The sequence below is a fragment of the Myotis daubentonii genome, chromosome X, assembly GCF_963259705.1.
Source record: "Myotis daubentonii chromosome X, mMyoDau2.1, whole genome shotgun sequence".
Lineage (NCBI taxonomy): Eukaryota > Metazoa > Chordata > Mammalia > Chiroptera > Vespertilionidae > Myotis > Myotis daubentonii.
The window spans coordinates 118189348-118209570 of record NC_081861.1 but is presented as its reverse complement, the minus strand read 5'-3'; the positions used below and the strand labels follow the sequence as shown (position 1 = coordinate 118209570).

The 20223-nt window shown below is 40.8% G+C and overlaps 1 protein-coding gene across 7 annotated transcripts in view; it reads left to right on the top strand.

The window, feature by feature from the left end:
* Nucleotides 1-4363: 4363 nt before the first annotated feature.
* GK (glycerol kinase) overlaps nucleotides 4364-20223 on the top strand; it is a 72395-nt gene continuing 56535 nt past the window's right edge. For all 7 annotated transcript variants that reach the window (XR_009450645.1, XM_059679430.1, XM_059679428.1 and 4 more), the window contains exons 1-3: nucleotides 4364-4594; nucleotides 16139-16212; nucleotides 18760-18866. Coding sequence is in view for 6 of the 7 variants with exons in the window: in XM_059679430.1 (XP_059535413.1) it covers nucleotides 4517-4594; nucleotides 16139-16212; nucleotides 18760-18866 (259 nt within the window). In the remaining variant the exon portion in view is untranslated. The remainder of the gene's footprint in view (nucleotides 4595-16138; nucleotides 16213-18759; nucleotides 18867-20223) is intronic.

Here is a 20223-nt window from a genome sequence, read left to right as displayed (position 1 = left end):
GAAGCTTATACTGTGGTTTTTTGTGTTTTTTTTTAAAATAGAGATTCCAGCTCAATGGTTCTCCAAGTGCAGTCCCGGTTACAGCAGTATCAGCATCACTTGGGAACTTGTTAGAAATGAAAATTCTCAGCTCTCACCTACTAAACCAAAAGTTCTGGTGTTGGGGCCCAGCAACCTGGGCTTTAACAAGTCCTCTAGGTAGTTCTGATGTAGGTAAAGTTTGGGAATCATTTCTGTATTCTAACTCTATTACAAGTGCAACATTACATAAAGTGACACATAATTTTAGGTCGGTTCACTGAGATTTTTAACATACATGTGAGTAAATTCTCCAGTTTGCATCCAAGGAGGGGAAAGCTCCCAATTTGGCTATTTTTATCAACTATATTTAAATTCTTTAATCTTCTTTAGCCCCCTCTGCTAACTTGGGCAAATCATTTCTTTTTTTTAAAATATATTTTATTGATTTTTTACAGAGAGGAAGGGAGAAGAATAGAGAGTTAGAAACATCCATGAGAAAGAAACATCGATCAGCTGCCTCCTGCACACCTCCCTACTGGGGATGTGCCCACAATCAAGGTACATGCCCTTGACCGGAATCGAACCTGGGACCTTTCAGTCCACAGGCCGATACTCTATCCATTGAGCCAAACCGGTTAGGGAGAGCAAATCACTTCTTATGTCTGCCTAAATCATCCCAGTCCCATAAAATAAAGGAGTGCCTGTACTTTTTATTGCAATCCTTTCCAGCACTAACTTTTTGTTATGCTTTCACATCAGTATCAATCCATAGCCAAGTTGTCATTAGAATAGCAAGGAGATATTAAGGAAAGGCTAACTTTCCAAATAGACTAGACTAGAAAGAATAAATCAGGCATATATAAGACCAAGAAGCGCTAGTGGACCAAACAAAAAATTCTCTAAAGTTTCTCTAGGGAAATGTAGTCTTCTTGCTTATATAAATTCTGTGTAAATTAATAAAGAACAGGTAAAGCCACAGGATAAATAATAAATGAAGATTAACATTGATTTCTTGAGCTTTGGGTGACTAAAACTGCTTAAATCATTTGCATGAAAGACCTCGGGTCTTCACCACTGGGTTTCTTTGGTGAAAACAAACTTGCCAGTGAGACTGCATCTTGCCTTTCGTGATTAACCATGCTGCTTGTAGAATGCTTTCACAGGCGTTAAGTCACTTGCCTCACATTAACCCATCCACATCAGTGACATTTTCCCTATTTTACAAATGAGCAAAAGGAAGCCATGGGAGGAAATTAGTTACTTAAGGTCAGGGAGATCAAGTGTTGAATGACAGGACCAAGATCAGATCAATGTCCTTAGCTTTCCAATCCAGTGTTTCTTCCACTGCTTTGCCTTCAGATCTTAGGTGGGTGGCGGGGAGATCAAGGTGGACCAGTATCCTACTTCCTTCTTATTCATTTTCCTTCCTAATTCTCCTCAGCTTCCATTCCCTCAAGCTGCTGTAAAAGGGCACTAGGCTTGATGTCAGGAGATTGAAATTCTAGTCCCGGTTCTGCCACAGAAGGAAGGAATGAGAAGGAGCAGACAAATGAGAATAATTCCAAAAGGAAAAGAGGAAATAGGTCTATGAGAGTCAGAGTAAATATTTAGGGTGTGAAGTTAAGATAGGCTGAGTTAGACTCTTCCCTTTGACCTTCCCTGAACTCTGAAAGAAAGCTGAGGCGGTGTGATTCCCGAAAGCTCAATATTTTGACCTCTCAAATTTTGTTTTGGTCAAAGAAATGAAGATGTGGAATACAGACTGTTGTGGGATCATAGGATCAATATATTTGAGCATCTCTCATGTACATCTAGCCCTACTTATTCTGAAATGTCTGAATTCTGATTCCACTCTACTGCCAAACAAATAATTTGCTCTCTTGCTAGAATCTGAGTCAAAAGTGTGTGAAAGTTCAAACATGGTCAGGAATTTTTTTAAATGAATCAATGTGGCAAAATTGGTGGCTTTCTCTTCACTGCCTGCTAAAGTCTCAGAAATCCTTATCTATCTATATCATTCAGTTACTGCCTTTCACGGTGTTTAGAGGCATGCTAGCCTAGTTCCTCTATATTTGCCTATATGCCTGTCTGTGTCTTTTCCTCTTCCAGGAAATTCAGAAAAAAATGATTCATCTGCATTCCTGTCCTAACACACACCAGCTTATCAGCAGTTATCAAGTGCAGCATCGATTTCTGAACAGAGTATAGAAAAAGTTATTTGCAGAGCAAATGTGGTAAAACTATAAACACAGAAATGGACAAGTGAGGTAGTGTAGAGTAAAGCTAGAAGGGAAAAAGATAGAGCTGATATTTCAGAACACTGAAAGATTAAAGAAAGGGATTAAAAAAAGTGAGAGAGTGGGAACAGTAGACTGCTTTAGAAATTCATAGAGAGCATGGTGGTTTACAAAATCAGTTCAGTGGTTTTCAACCAGCATTTTTTAAAAAATGCTATGCAATAAAAAGGGGGAAAGTAATTTAAAAAACAAAAAAACTATGTGATAGAATAAAACAATGCGGAATGCATAGCATGGAAGGAAAAATATTGTTTTGGAAACATTTTGCAATATATGTAAATAAAAAGGTTCAGAACAGTCTTCCTCAAGGTATGCCACGTTGGCATGTACATGATTTTTTTTTAAAATTTTTAAAATTTTATTTTTATTTAGGTATAGTTGGTATACAATATTAGTTTCAGGTGTAGAATATAGTGATTTGACAATATGATCACCACACCAAGTCTAGTAATCATCTATCACTGTGCAAATTTATCACAATATTATTGACTACATTTCTCTTCATCCTTTTCACCCACGCCTCCACCCCGCCATCACCCTCCCCTCTGGCAACCATCAACATGATCTCTGTTTCTATGAGTCTGTTTTTGGTTTGTTTGTTCATTTGTTTTGTTTTGTGTTTAGATTCCACATATATAAGTGAAACCATATGATAGTTGTCTTTTTGTGACATGTGAATTATTTTTGGCTGAAGGCAATGGAGACCCTGCCAGTTCAGGAGAAACTTTTACCTCTACCTTAAAGAATTCAAATTGGGGGTCTTGCCCATTATGAGTTATCAGAAATATAACCTATGATCTATCTATAGAGAAGGGCGAACTTTGCCCTCCTTCTGAAGCCTCAAGCACCTTACCTCATCCTTTGCTCAAAATGCCATAGATATCTCATTTTTCCTTTGTGTCTCTGAACCTCTCATGTAGGTGGGTCTCTGACTCGCTCATGTGGAGTTCCTATTAATACGTATGTAATGAAATGTAGTTATTTTCTCTTGCTAATCTGTCTCATGTGGATTTAATTATTAGAGTAGCTGAAAGAACCTAGAAGGGTAGAGAAGTTTCTTTCTTGTCCACATAAAAATATACATAATGTATTTTTATAAATGTAACTGTAATACATACTATCAACAAATGAATGTGGTCACACATGCCTGGGTCTGTTTTTGTAAACCATTTCCTGTGGTGGGTCTTGGTCCAAAGTTTGAAAGCCCCTGAAACACAGGACCGGAAAGAATCCTGGCAAGGTAAATTCAAGGTCAAACGCGAAAGCCCCTTTATTCTCCATTGGCCGCCCAGAGAAGTAAAGGGAGGAAGAGGAAATGGTGTGTGAGGGAGGGGGCGCCTGAGTGAGGTCAAGCGACAAGGAAGGGCGCATCCGGACTGGGAGGTGCTTTCTGCCCGGATAGTCAATTGAGGGAGGTTAATTTTGAGCGCTTCCTTTAAATGCTAAATCGAAAGGACTTCCGCGTTCCTTGACCCTGAAAAGCCTACAAGGTGAGGGATTCTCCTTGCTTCTGGAGGTGACACTGCTTGAGGGTCATTCCTGTCCATTATTATTATCCAGGGCGATCAGCGGAGAGGGTGGGCGGAGCATGGGAAGCGCGGGAAGGCCGGGTCGGTCCGAAGAGCGATTTACCTCGTACTCTGCCCGGCCCTTCCGAGGAACACGCAGTTCTGCACTTTGGGACCATCCACAGGCAGTAAACCCAGGGCGCCCAGGGCGCCCAGGGCGCGGGTGGGGTTGTGCCCTTGCCTCGGGCCAGTGGCCCTCCCTGCCAATGGGCGGCACCGGCCTCCGCCCCCCGGCCCTGCTGCAGGTTGGCTCGGGCACCGGAGCGACGGGCCCCACGTGATCCACCGCGCGGGCCACCGCCCCCGCCGTTCCCAGGCCCCGCCCCGTGATGTCACAGAGTCCTCAGTCCGGACGTTCTGCGCCTTCTGCGCTCGCCGATTGGCTGGCCCGGCAGACAGCGCCCCTCCCGCCACGCCCCCGGAGTCCTGGGGAACGCTGTTGGGGCGGGCGCGGGCCGGAGGGGCGGAGTGAGCAGGCTCCACGCGCGTAAAGGGGCTGCCTGGTGCCGGGTCTGGTCGATTTGCGGTCACACACCGCCTCGCCCTCCGGACTGGGTTCTGCGCCTCCTCTGCTGGCCGCCGTCACCCGGGAAACCAGTCGCGACCTTCCGCAGACCCGAAGCTGGTTTCATGGCAGCCGCGAAGAAAGCAGTTTTGGGGCCGTTGGTTGGGGCAGTGGACCAGGGCACCAGCTCGACGCGCTTTTTGGTGAGCCCCGGGGTGACATTTAAGGAGCTGAGCCGGCGCGGGAGCCCCGGGATGCCTGCATTGGTTGTAGCGTCCCCATCCCGGGGCTCCCGGCCTCTTGGCAAGGGAAGGAGGCCAAGGCTCTCTAAGCAGGACCTGCCACGCTGTAGCTGTCCCATGCGGACTTGGGGGACCTCGGCCTCTCGAGACCCTGGTGGCCGAACTGAGCAGCCCCGGCCTCGGTGGTGGAGCCGGGTCACCTCCTAATGGGGGAACTCCTCCAAAGGGATCTAGGAATTGCTGAGCATCCGTGCGGAGCTGCCCGCTTGCAGCCAGGGACAGGTGGTCACATGGACCGCTGCTGCGGTCTTCCCCGGAGCATTTGGCCTGTGGGGCGCAGGACGTCCTTGGATGGGGGGAAAGCTGTGTCACGGCTGTGATAGCCTAACACAACGTCCTTTGGAGCAGTAGAATAAATATAGTATTAGCGATGATGCGTTGTCATCCTCTCCCACAGAAATTGAAGAAGGTACAATGCTCCGGGGGTGGGGTGGGGGGCGCAGAACATATTCGGAAAAATACAGTACTCTGTCTTTATCAATCGGAGACTCGCAAATTTCAGTTCTGACACTTTGCCTGTTACAGCCACTTCATGCTTCACAGCTTAAAGTGACAGGGAAATTCTGTTTCTCTTTTTATTTACCGTAACAGAGTGCTATTCAAGTGACTATTCCGCTAGGAATCTTGCTCTTAAAGTGATTTAGTACTGAGTTCAGTGAGATAATTTTAAAATAATTTAAATAAATGGTTGTTGGTTAAGAGCCCATGAATGCTTCAATGGATATTTGACTAACCTGGAAAGTCTATGTAAATATTTAATGATTATTTAGCTCCATCTTCACTACTTTGCCTCAAATCATTTTCATGCACCTTTTTTACTATACTGTACATTATACATACAGTATATATGTGGTTCCAAACTTCTGTTTAGCTGACCACTGACTAAAACCTTCACATATGCCTTCATTTTGATACTCCTCTCTTGTCTGCACTGGAAAGCTTTCAGTGCAATTTTAGTTTGAATCTTATTTCATGACTTACCCTAGTTTGTGCTGCCAAGGCATAGTTCTACAGTCTCTTACATTGTTTATCTTTTGATCACCCAGGGCAGGTTTCACTTTGTCTTATTTTCATAAATGTTTATATAGTAACCCTGAATCATAAGTAAGAAAGTCTGCCCAACTGGACTTGATTAATATATAAAATATATAATCATCAACTGTGTATTTAATCCTTACCTGAGGATATTTTTTCCATAGATTTCCACATCCCCACCACCAGAGAGGGGAAAGAAGGGAGTGGGGGGGGGGAGGAGAGAGAGAAACATCAGTGTGAGAGAGACATTCATTGGTTGCCTCCTGCATGTGCCCCTGGGGGACAAACCTGCAACCAAGGTGTGCCCTTTGGCTGGAACTGAACCCTAACCTTTTGGTCTGCGTGCCAACGCTCTAACCACTGAGCAAACTGTCCAGGGCCATCATTGTGTATTTAAAATGAAGAAAGACCATTAAGACACACATACTGAGTCATTTGTGGGTTGAGCTTTGAAGCCATACTCAAGGACTGCCCACACAAAATGCCTGCAGGGGCCACGCAGGTAGAGGTTGGAGGGCCGACTGGAGAGAGCAGACCCAGGCCAAGGGGTTAGTCTATAGTTGCCAAACAGAAACCCAAGCCCAGTGTCGCCAGGTCTTCAGACTCTCAAAGAAAAGGTGGTCATCTCGAGTTTTCAGTGTAATCTTCCTATGGAATGTTGGCAACTAGTTCATAAAGTACCGTGGGGGCTAAATAAACATGGGTGATTGCTTTCAAAGGCCATTGCCTTCCATGAATGCTTTTTAGAAGACAGCCTGACTATGCTTATCTTCCTTTGGACTCTTCGCTCTTGCTTTCCTTGTAGCCCAGCGATCTTTATCTACTGCAGTTTGTTCCTGGTCCCTCGGATTCTGTTGCCCAAGAGACATCTTTCTGCACTGTGGGGAAGGAATACGTCAACTTCATATTCTCACAATCAGCTGTTCAGTATGTGACATGAACAACATGAGCCTTCGAAAGTCAGTTTCTCAATTAACAAGCTAAGGTGCAAATTCAGGAGATACCCATCCTGCTTATAGGATGATGTGTGAAAGTGGACCAATAATGTTTTATGATTCCTGAGAAACAACTAAGAAAGAATTCTTCAGAGGTAGATAGAGGACTTAGAGATCCTGTGCAAAGTCAAAGACGGGGATGGTTATAAGGAAAGAGCTTGTTAAACCACTCCCTGCCAAATGCAGATAATAGATTTGCTGAATAAGTGCTTCAATCACAAGGTGATTCCCAGGAGTTCCAGTCATACTGTTCCATGTTGTAATTATGACTCAAAAATAATTGCTTAGTTTCTCACAAAGATTTCAGTGGATAAGAACTGTCATAAGGAAGCTTATAAAGTTAAAGGTATTTAAATAATTTCCCGGACATTTTTCATTCAATTTGCATATTCAGTTCAACTTTCACAAGACCAATAACCTGCTAGTGATGTTAACTCATGGTCTTTCATGCCCTGGAAATGTCTCCTCCCCCATTCCCTATACCTTCTTAAAATTCTACTCTGCCTCCAAATTGTGGCTCAACTGCCTGCCATCCCTTAGATCAGTGGTTCTCAACCTGTGGGTCGCGATCCTTTCATAGGGGTCGCCTAAGACCATCGGAAAACACATATATAATTACATATTTTTTTGTGATTAATCACTATGCTTTAATTATGTTCAATTTGTAACAATGAAAATACATCCTGCATATCAGATGTTTACATTACGATTCATAACAGTAGCAAAATTACAGTTATGAAGTAGCAATGAAAATAATTTTATAGTTGGGGGTCACCACAACATGAGGAACTGTATTAAAGGGCCACGGCATTAGGAAGGTTGAGAACCACTGGTCTAGAGGGAACACTTTATACAGATTAACCTTTAATAAGCCAGCTGAATTTTAATTCTGGTTATCGTTTTTACCTAGTCAAAAAAATCTTTAAACTTCCTAACTTCGGTATGTTTGATTACTGAATTTCTTTTATTTTAGTAGTAGATCTGCAATTTTAAAATATATTCTTTTCTTCCTCCAGTTATCAAAAGAATTACTCTTGGCAACCTATGAATGAATGTGCTTTGTACTAAAGGAAAAATTTCCATCTTGTCCCATAGGAAAGCGAACTGCATTGGCACATGGTTACTCAGATTGCCGAATAACAACTTCTTGGAAAGATAATTACTGTAACAGGTTTTAAGGAGGGGCCATTTCTTTATAAGACAAAAGTTGCAGCTTAAACAGTCAACTTCTCTCATTGGGTAACCTCGTTTTCCCCCCATTAAGTTGAATGTTAAAGAAAAAACAAAGGCCTAGAATGTGTTGTGATTTGAAATGTGTCCGGTACTTTATAGATGACTTTTCCAGCATTATCTCATTTAATCTTTATAACAACTGTGATGCTGGTAGTATTAGTAAGCTCCTTCCCACAGGTAATTAGACCGAGCTGGCGATGGTGCCCAAGGTTGCAGAGTAACTGGTGGAACTAGGATTCAAGTCCAGGTCTGTAGTACTCAGAAGCCTGTCCTTCTAACTCCTGCCTTGGCTCCCTGGCTGCCTGGAGTATGTTGAAGGGAAGATGAGGGGCTGGAAAAGGCCACATACCCACCTGTCACTCAAGTGTCAGTTCTGATTATGATCATAAATGAATCTTTTTTTAATCTTTTTTTTAATATATTTTATTGATTTTTTACAGAGAGGAAGGGAGAGAGATAGAGAGTTAGAAACATCGATGAGAGAGAAACATCGATCAGCTGCCTCCTGCACATCTCCTACTGGGGATATGCCCGCAACCCAGGTACATGCTCTTGACCGGAATCGAACCTGGGATCCCTCAGTCCGCAGGCCGACGCTCCATCCACTGAGCCAAACCGGTTTTGGCCATAAATGAATCTTCACCAAAAAAATATACTTAGAGCTTAGTTTTGCAATATCTTAAAAATTTTGCCTTTGAGTAAGTACTCCTGATTGACCATCTTGTGACTCCCTGGGTTCTGGGCTGGGCTCGGGTGTAGTCACTGTGGATAATGGTTGCGTAACCATTTAGTTCCAATAGCCAGCATCTGCGAAGAATGACTAGAATTGTAGTTCCATGCTTGTTTTGGCAGGAAACACTGCCCTGGCCCCAGTTGTCTCATTATACTTAGAGACCTCATAAGGCTCAAGGATGTATTTCCGCCTTCTTTCTTTCATTTATTTATTCAATACATATTTATTAAGCACCTGTTAGGGGCCAGAGACTAATGAACAGTAAATTTGGTAAAAAACTAATTTGATTCACAGCAGGAATGAGGCCACTCTTGTGATAACTAGAGCAGTGATTCTTTTGTGGGATTCCCCCCCCCCCTCACTAAGTTGGTTTGCTTTCTCACCCATCACATTATACAAATGGCAAAAACATGTTCTCACCAGAGAGCTGCCACCCTCTTTTGTCCTCTTGTCTCTCACAAACAGAAGTGTCAGGAGCTTTCAATTTTGAGCTCCTTCAGGGACAGAATGGTGTATTTTATTCCTCCCCAAAGCCTAATACAGCATCTGGCATGTGGTCGGTGCTCATCACGTGAACAGACCTCAGCAGAGGGTCCTACAGGGCTCCATGGTGTTGATTAGAACTGGTTTGGAAGACGAGGAAGGAAAACCTTGTGGAGGTCTTGGAAAGAGGGAAATTTGGTAACTGTAGATGTATTAGATGTCTGTATAAGCTATTTGATACAATTTCATTTTGAAGAAAAATACAGTGCTGTTTGCTATGTTCTGTGGGCTTGTTGGAATATGCCATTATGCCTTTTGTGAAATTTGCAATGTAACATATTTTTATCTTCAAGTCATTCACATTTATGTAGTAGAGTGTCCTAGAGAGGAACTTTACATTCCTGAGAATTGTCTTACCACATAGTAGAGTTGAGTGTGGCATAAAAGAGTAGGCTGATGGGGAAATGAATGTGCATGTTTATGATGGGAATGGCTGACATTTTACAATGAGCGAGGCGGGCCTAAAGGACAGTTACTGGGTAAGGACAGCATTTTGTGTCTCCACTACTCTTCTAAGACAGAGAAGACATGTGTTGTTTCAGAAAGTTCTTTTTTTTTTTTTAAATATATTTTATTGATTTTTTATAGAGAGGAAGGGAGAGAGATAAAGAATTAGAAACATCGATGAGAGAGAACCATCAATCAGCTGCCTCCTGCACACTCCCTACTGGGGATGTGCCCGCAACCCAGGTACATGCCCTTGACCGGAATCAAACCTGGGACCCTTCAGTCCGCTGGCTGATGCTCTATCCACTGAGCCAAACCAGTTTCGGCAGAAAGTTCTTTTTAATAAGAATAACTTTGCTTCTTTCTTTAACAGTGTCTCAGTATTTTATCATATTTGGAAATGATCTGCATATTCAGTGAATTTAACTTCACTCATTAAACTTGGCAAAACTCTAAGGTTTCAAGTTACCAAAAGATTTTGGGAAACTAAGTAAACTTACCATAAAACGTAACTATTGCTGAGTTTACTAAGAAACTTTGTAGCCCATCTACATCTATTTGTTTGACTTGTTCTCAAAAATTATCTTTAGTTACTTATGAAATTTCATCACACTGAGTTATTTTCCTTGGTGACAAATTTTGTGACAGAGAACACATGGACTTATTGGACCAATAAGCCTAGGTAGAATAAAAGTATTATACTTAAAAATGATACTCTAAGGACATGACTATTCAACCAAACCAAACTCAAACCAGCTTTCATATAAAATATTTTCTCACCCTAGCCAGTGTGGCTCAGTTGGTTGGAGCCTTGTCCATATACCAACCGGAAGGTTATGGGTTCGATTGTTGGCCAGGGTATATGCCTAGGTTCGGGTTCAATCCCTGTTCGGGGCTGTACTAGAAGCAACCAATTGATGTTTCTCTCTCACATCAATGTTTTCTCCCTCCCCTCTCTAAAATCAATAAGCCTATCCTTGGGTGAGTGTTAAAAAATACATATGCATATTTTTCTTGTATCACATGATTCTGAAATAGCATTTGGATTAGTTTTCTATTTTTGAGAATTTTTAATATAAGCATTTAATTTCTTTAAGCCAATTAACTCTTTATAAACCAATTCTAGTAATATTCTCTCAGAGGTAGACATACATACACTAATACTAGATGTTACCAGAGACCTGCTAGGTTTTCTTTTTAAATTTTAGTCATAAATAAAAGTTTAGCCATGAGACAGGTAAAATAAGGCAAAAACCCCACTCATTTATAGCAGTTGTGAGACCAATCAAGCAGTGAGTGTGGGCTGCCTGTCACTACTTGAGCCAGTTAAGCAGATACAGGGTTGAATCATATATGAGCATTTATTCCAATAATCCCAGCAATGTTGGAGAGCAGCAGGTCATCCACAAAAATCTGCTCTGCACCCCACCATGAGTCAGCCGCTTATGTGAGGTAGGAGGACAAAGTTTACTTGGGGAAGTAGGCAAAAAGAATAAGAATGGGTATAATGGTTACAGATTACAGGCAATGTGGGCTGGGGGGTTGCAAAGGGCAATGACAAGGTTAATCTTTCCATGATCATAGGCAGTTCTCAGATGTGAATAGACTTCATTCCAAGGTTAACTTCCTTGTCCTGGGGCATACTACTCTCAGGTTAGAATGTGCTTTCTCTAATCAGAACGGAATAATCCCGGTTAACAGAGCATGATTAATATTTCTTATAACTACAGCCAGCAATCACGGTTAACAGATCATGATTCATATTTCTGCCCCAACAGTTGGAATAAGTTTATTTGTTCAGATTTTTTCTTATTAATATTTGTGGAGAAGATGATTAAGATTTATATTTGTTCTTGGCAGGGAGCCTTGGAGCCAGAGTAGCAGTTTGGGCTTTGAAAATCAAACACATAAATAACCATAATTTGTCTTTTTATTTTGATGGTACAAATAGGTGGGCTCTGAACTACTTCTTGAGTTGCATTTCTGGTTTCACAAAGATTTGTAAGATATGGACAACTGCTCTCTATTCCCCCAAGAATTTGTTTGTTAGTCAAGTGACATCATAGGTTGACCTACTGGCCCAACTACGTCATTCCACATTTGCTGCTTTCCCTCTGGATGCATAATTTATTTTACCTTGGGGGAGGAGGCTTTCTACAAATTTTATTAGCCTCTGAATCTTTAGCTCCTAATTTTGCCAAGTTTCTGATTCAAAGTTATTAAGTCCTCTCAACTATGTTGTCAGGTTTCCGGTAGGAGAAACAGTGAGAAATTTTAAAGTGCCAGTTCAGATGCTACAAGTTCCTTTAGGATCCTTAGAGCTGTTTTGCTTTTTAAAGTCATTTGTCTCAGAAACTTCTGCATATCAATCAAAGCGCGAGATTCCTTGTCCCTGGGAGGTTTGGAATCCTCCTCTTTAAGGGGGATGGGGGGTGCCTTGAGATCAACTTAAAGGTCTCCCTTTAAGTTTTAAATTGTTTTGGCTAAGTTGGTCCATTTTATTTAAAAAGGCAAAAGAGGAACGACCAAAAATGTTTGTACATATAACTTAACTAGCCAGAGTTCCCAAGGAAGGAACTTTTGGGGATCTTTTAGAGTAGTGGTTCTCAACCTTGGCTGCACATTAGAATCACCTGGGAATCTTTTTAAAATCCTGATTTCTGGGCCTCATCCTCCGGAAATTCTGTTTCTTTGTTATGGGGTGGGGCCACAACATTAGCAACAAAGAAACAGAATTTCCGGAGGATGAGGCCCAGAAATCAGGATTTTAAAAAGATTCCCAGGTGATTCTAATGTGCAGCCAAGGTTGCGAACCACTGTTTTAGAGAGTGAAGATCCATGTTCAAGATAAATTCCCCTAAAAGCTGTCAGGGGACCCCAAAAAGACAAAAGAAATGATAATAAAAGCCCCAGGTAGTTTGACTGCAGGGATCAAAAAGCCTACTCTTAGATGAGAGGAAAATTCTTGTTTTTGTGTTTTACATGGACATTAACAGCTTTAGCTAAGCCTTGGGTCTGTTGGAGCCAGACTAATACCTAAGGGGGATGTGCCTCTGGGGGTGAGGATTGTGTGCCATTTTACAGCATTCCTGGATGCAGGGAAATTTTTTCTGATGTTGGTGAGTGACCTGAAGTCAACCTAGGTCCTAACCAGTTCTGTGGCCAGACTTCAAAGACTTCAAATACTAAAAAAATGTAAAAGCTCCCATTAATAATTTTTATCTTGATCACATATTGAAATGATAATTTTATATTGGCTTAAAATGTTATTAAAATTAATTATACCTGTTTCTTTTTACTGTCTTTTTTAAAAAAAGTTTATAATTGGTTTTAGAGAGAGAGAAGAAGGGAAAGGGAGAGAAACAACGATGTCAGGGAAAACATTGATCGGGTACCTGCCACAAGCGCCCTTACTGGGGGTAGAACTCACAACCTGGGTATGTGCCCTGACCCGAACTCGAACCAGGGACAACTGAGCCATACCAGCTAGGGCTCTTTTTACTGTTTTGTTTTGTTTTGTTTTGTTTTGTTTTTATGAGAACATTTAAAATTACATATGTGGCTTGCATTGTATTGCTATTGGATGGTGTTGTGCTAAGAAAGTCACAGAGTCTAAAAACATTAAATCTAAAAAGTGTTGACAAGTTTGGGAGTGGTGCACAGGGTCAAGTCCTAAACAGCTAAAGGTGGTGTCTGTTAGGTTGAGGCCAGAATGGTGAGGGATTACTCGATCATCTGCACACCAGGTGGCTGAGCCTGGATGGCTCCAGCCCCCAATGACGGGAGTCAGCAGCTTTTAAAGGACTTTTGGTGGGCTTTTTCTGGGCGGAGACTTCTTTATGCATACCCAGAGGGAGATAATGGAATGTAGCCACAGCAAATAAAATGTGGTCTCAGCAAAGGGAAGGGAATGTCCATAGTGAAATGACCTGAAAAGTTCCTGGGGGAGGGGTATCAATTCAATTACTTGATCAGAGGTGTTCTAAAGAAGTAGGAAGGTCCAGGCTCTTTCCTGTTATATCCAAACTAGAGGCCTGATGCATGAGATTCGTGCATGGGGGGGGAGGGGGCTCAGCCCGGCTGGCACCCTCTCCAATCCTGGACCCCTCCGGGGATGTCCGACTGCCGGTTTAGGCCCTATCCTGAGAAATCAGGCCTAAACCATCAGTCAGACATCCCTCTCAAAATCCAGGACCGCTGCTTCCTAACCTGCCTGCTGTCCTGATCCCCCTAACTGCTCTCCCCTTCCTGCCTGATCATCCCTAACCACCTCTCCTTGGGCCCCCCACCATGTCTTTGTCCCAAAGGTAGTCCGGAAGATGTTCAGTCTAATTAGCATATTACCCTTTTATTAGTATAGATGCTGTGTGATCAGATGGCATCATGCTCCACGTAGCAAATAGAATTTACCCAAATCTCTGCCTATTTCAAAGGTCTGTAAGTCCCATTTTTATTGTGAGGGTCCTGAAGCTAGCCTAGTTAAAACTAGGTGATGGAAGAAGGGTCGCACTCCATTCATAGCTCCAGGTCTGCTATTGAGGTTTTTCTAAATCCAGCTTGCAAAAAGGGACATCTTGTTATGATATCAGTCCCTTGGGGATTTGAGAGTAGACCCTGGGAGCAGCAGTAATATGAATAAAAAGAACACAACTGTGGTTTCCTATTAGAGTTTAGGCCACATAACCGTTTCTCAATGATAATTCTTCTCCAAATAAGTACCTGATAGACCAGCGGTTCTCAACCTGTGGGTCGTGACCCCTTTGGGGGCTGAACGACCCTTTCACAGGGGTCGCCTAAGACCATCGGAAAACACATATATAATTACATATTGTTTTTGTGATTAATCACTATGCTTTAATTATGTTCAATTTGTAACAATGAAAATACATCCTGCATATCAGATATTTACATTAGGATTCATAACAGTAGCAAAATTACAGTTACAAAGTAGCAACGAAAATAATTTTATGGTTGGGGGTCACCACAACATGAGGAACTGTATTAAAGGGTTGTGGCATTAGGAAGTTTGAGAACCACTGTGATAGACCATATTTTTTCAGACGTGCAACACATTGAGCATTAAAACTGTCAGAAAAAAAGAAAAAAAATTAAAAATATAATACTCTGTCAGGCACTAGTCCAGGCCCTAGAGATGCTTCAGCAAATAAAATAGGACCAATGGAACAGGCATCCTAAAGATACTCTAATGCTAAGTTGTGAATTACATGGGCTTCTGCCAAGTGCCCTTTACTTATGATGTGTTAAGTTAACCTTTGACTTGTAAGATATTTTATCTCCTCAAAGGGCTTGAGAATTTGCCTTCTTGCTTTCATTATGTTTATCACTTCCTCCCAAAAAGGAGGTGTATGTGTGGTGGGAAGGGAGTGGAGCAGCAATTCGCCGTGTATTTTCTCTTATTTCTTTCTGTTTCTGAGGTTTCATTGAGCAGGTAATCTTCTCCCACAGGAAACCTAGGCATAGAAACACTTCTTCCCTAATTGGATAGGACTCCACTGCTGCAATTACAGTGATTTGGGAAGTTAACGTTAATGAAACTACGAATCTTTACCCTAAAAGACTAAATACTTTGGTACTCAAGTATAGGTACTCCCAGGTGAAAACAATATACAGTTGACTCCTGAACAACATGGATTTATTTTAAAGTGGCAGAAGTTCAGTTAACCTGCGTTGTTCAATGGTCAACTCTGTGGTTGAGAATCCAACTATGTGGGTATAGTTATACGTGGATTTCCCACTGCATGGGGAGGAGGGGCATTACTCATGGGTCAACAGCAGATGAAAAGTTTGCTAAGTTTTTTTTAAGTATTTCAGTAGTATTAAATTTGTGGAAGATTGTAAAGCCCTTTGTTAGTTTTCATCCCTTGGGTTTTACTGTTTTATATCAAGGGTCAGCAATTCATGACAAGTATGTCACAGAGAGCCCTCAGCTGGTTGCCAGGATACACTTCTCCTATTTGTCTATTATAAGAGCTAGATGCATTTGCTGCACTTCCCTTCAAAGGAATTCCCACAGTATGCTTCCCTGCTTAGGCATCTGCGACTCTTTCTGTCTCCACATCCCAGATGGATGCTAAATGGACCATTTACACCATCACTATCAGCGTTTTGCCAGCTCTTTTATTCTTGGTTTTCTTATTCTCAAGAAAAATCTATGCTATTAATTGGTTGGCTCCTACATCTGGAGCCATTTTTGTTTTTAAAAAATAATTGCCTCTTTAGCTTTATCTTCAATAGTTTTTTATTTATATAAAGGGAAGTTATTTCTGAAGCTACCTTATAACTCTTATGTTTCTATCTGAAGAGAAAGTAGGAGATCTTATGGTATTTCATCTGATTGGGCTTTTTCTATCCGTAAATAAGAACTTCAGTTGCTGAATAACTTTAACACCTTTGCTCTTTGCCTGCATTTTGAACACAATATTGCAATATATTTTTCAGGTTTTCAATTCAAAAACAGCCGAACTACTTAGTCATCATCAAGTGGAAATAAAACAAGAGTTTCCAAGAGAAGGGTATGTTTCCTAATTTAATATGTAAACATATATTGCATTTCTTGGGCCATCTCACCCCACCTGCCCAGGGGCTTTTTAAAGTAAACTTGACCAAACACCTTCCTAAGAAGACTTGAGAGATGAGATAGGTATTAGTCAGGAAAATGAACAAAAACGTGGTAGCTCAGCAAAATATCTCGGTACTTGATGGCTTAGGAATTCAGTGACAGAAAAGAAGTGGATGATAAAGTAATAAAGCAATGATGTATTAAATATCAGAAATCCTACATTAACTTTGAAGTCATTTAATTCTGGGTCTGCATCATTGCCCAACCGCTGTTTGCTCATTAGAGTGTATGTGTTTTTTTTAAATAAAGGTATGTTTTTCTAAAAAGCACTCACATATCTAATACTAAAATTGTCCCTTTTTACAGTAATGTTCATATGTAGTAATTGTGATTAAATAGAATGTTGAGTATATTAAACAGCCATTTTCAACCGGCGTGCTGCAAGAATTTTTAAAACATGAAATACCTGACTATTTAGTCAATGGCACTGACCTCTTTTCCCTTAGATTGTCAAATTAAAAAATGACAACAACCAACACCATAAATGAATCAAAATCATACCTAATTTTTTTCTCAGATTGGCAAAAAATATTTATTGGCGTGCTGCAGAATTTTAGTAAATGAGATGAAAAAGGTTGAAAATTGCTGGTTTAAAATTTTATGATATGTATGATACAGCCACTTTGAAAAACTGGGTGGCAGTTTCTTATAAAATTAACCATACTTCTGTAGCATTGCAACCTTAGGAGGATTTAATCCAAGAGCAATGAAAGCATATGTTTAAAGAAAGACTTATAGATGAATGCTTATAGCAGCTTTATTCATAATAACCCAAACTGGAAGCAACCCAAATGTCTGTCATCAGTAGTATTGGTAACAATGAAATACTGTTCAGCACTTTTTAAGCAGTGATCTGATACATGCTACAGCATAGATAGATCTTGTTGATATCTTGGAAAGTGGAAAAGGTTGTACATGAAAGAATGCATGCAGCATGGCTATATCTAAAATTCAAGAGGCTAAACTAATTTAGAATGACAAATCTAAAAATTTGTTGCCCATGGAGTATGTGATTGACATAAGAGAGCCATGAAAGAATTTCTAGAATGATGTAAACTTTCCATATTTTGACTGGGGTGTTGGTTAGATGAGTTGTATACATTTGTTAAAACTCAACCAATTGTGCACTTTAGATCTGTTCATTTCACGATAAAGTTTCCTTCAATTTAAGAAAGAGAAAAGATTGGTGTCCTACCAAATTTTATAATTTCTTTCTATGAATTCTTTCTGTTTTAAAGAATTCCTTTGTTTCGTAATAAAAGCTATTGATATGTTAGCTGCATTAGAGTGACTCTCCATAGGCCCCATCCCAGTACAATTTGGAGAGAGGATACATGTGTCTTGGAGGGACGAAAATTAGAAATATGTTGAGAGATTGGGTTTCTGGAAAAAGAGTTTAGAGACAGAACTCAAAGCTCAGGGAAGCTAGGCCGGCCGGAGGAAGGCAGAGAAGAAAGGTATTTGGAACTCTCTTGCTACTTGCAGATCCTAGGGTAGTATTCTTCTAACTTGTGTCATTTCTGCTTTTGGGGTTTCCTCAATCACCATTGTTTCTCCCAGGTTTCTCTGCCTCATCATTTATTATGAGCCTTTCGGCCTTCTGAGGCCCTAGTTCCTTACCAAAATTGCACTGGGATTGGGTCTGAATATTGGGTCTGACCAATTGCTTGTCTTCTTGACATAGTTATTAGAACACATTTCCAATTTTCCCTAAGTACTAACAAAACATTTTGAGGGGAAAAAATGGCAAAATAGATTAGTATACTTATTTGACTTTTCAGAATTCCTTTTAATAGGTAGGTAGATATCAGTCTACTTAGAAATAACTAAGAAAAGAAAGAAATAGTGACTAATGAAACATGCAGATAGCTTTATCAATTTATCAAATCCACAGGATATAAAGAATTGGGGAACTAATTTCTGACTGGATTTGAAAAAATAATTTTAAAATAGGTAGAATATTTGTTATTTTGTGACCTGTTATTACTTGCTTCCTTTCAAATGATTGATTACTATATGAAGAATAATCAAAATGCAAATGAATATATGCAATAGAAAGCAAGTCAGCAATTGGCAGGGTAGGAAGGAGGGATTTCAAAGGGGCATGAGGCAACTTTCGAGCATGATGAATATGTTAATTATTGGATGTGGTGGTGGTTGTGATGGTTTCATGGGTATTTGCATATGCCCATGGTACATATGAAATGTCCACAGCTTACTGTTTCAATTATAGCTCAATAAACTTTTTACATTAAAAAAAAAGGTAAGGGAAGTAAAATAAGCTTTTCTTTAAATCATTTCTTTAGAGTATTGAATATGCTTTGCTTTGCTCATTTGATTTTATTTTATGCAACAGCCACACTGTCTTAAGTGAACATTTCTAGAGATATAAATGTATTGCTTTCTTGTGGACTAACCAAATGCATTCTTTTGTTCAAAGATGGGTGGAACAAGACCCTAAGGAAATTCTGATGTCTGTCTATGAGTGTATAGAGAAAACATGTGAGAAACTTGAACAACTCAATATTGACATTTCCAACATAAAAGGTATTTTTAATAGAATATTTTTCTCCGTGGTATGATTATCTCAATAAAATCTATTAATTAATTCATTTCATTTATTCGGCACATAATTGAGTACCTATCCAGCGCCAAGCAGGTCCCTGTTCTCATGAAGCTTTTATTTGTGGGGGGAGGGAGGTTTTGACATCAACAATAAGAGCAAATACAAGCTAATTTCAATATTGATAAGTTCCATGCAGAAAATGAAACTGTTCTATGGTAGGGTGTGCCTAGAGAGGCTTTCTTTAGATTGGATGGCCAGAGAAGGCCTCTTTGAGGAGATGACACTGTTACCGAGGTCTCAAAGGCCAAAAGGGGCCAGCCATGCAACTATTTGGGGGAAGAGTAGTTGAGGAAAAGGAAGCAGCACATGCAAACGTCCTGAGGTAGGAATAAGCTTGTGGCACATTGCTGGATCAAAAAGAAAGCCAGCATGTCAAAAGTGGAGTAAAAGATGGGTGAGGAGTGAGGGTGGGTATATAGGTAAGAGGTTTCAATAGCAGTTGAAACCAGGGAAGTAACTAGGGCTTTAGGAGTTTGGATGTTATTTTTTTCTCACTGAGGCTATTTTTACGTTGATTTTTAGAGAAAGTGAAAGGGAGGGTAAGAGACAGAGAGTGAAACATTGATGTGAGAGAGACACATCAATTAGTTGCCTCCTGCATACGCCCTGATGGAGAGGCCAGGACCTAGCCTGCAACCAAGGAAGGTACCCTTGACCTGAATCAAACCTGAGACCCTTCAGTCCGTAGGCCGACACTCTATCCACTGAACCAAACCGGCTAGGGCTTGGATGTTATTCTTAGGATCACAGAGAGCCATGAAAAGGTTTCAAGGGATGACAGGATCTGACTTGTGGTTTAAAGACAACTTCCTGACTGCTCTGTGAAGCCGTGTGGAGAGTGGATAGTAGAGGCCTAAGTTGGATACACGGAGACCACAGTAGAGCTTGCTGTGGAAGTTTTGAGAGATAGGATGATGGCAGTGAGGGTGGGGAGAACGGACCAGAACTTCTTGATGGATTGGCTGTCAGAGTAGTAAAGAGAGGGTGGGGAAGATGGGTCAAAGATGATGCTTGGGTTTTTGCTAGAGCTTTTAGATAGATAGGGATGCCATTTCCTGAGGAGAAAGACTAGAATGAGGAGCAATAGGAGGGAGAGGAGGTTGTTTGAAATAAAAACACTTTGCTTATAAAATATCCCTAAAAATAATGGTTTGAGAGTATTAGACTATTACAGATCTCTTTAATTCCTAGTAGTTTTAATAGAAAAACTACCTGTTTGGCTTTGCATCATTTATACAGTGAGAACAGAAATAACCCAGTCATCCAAAATTGAGAAAG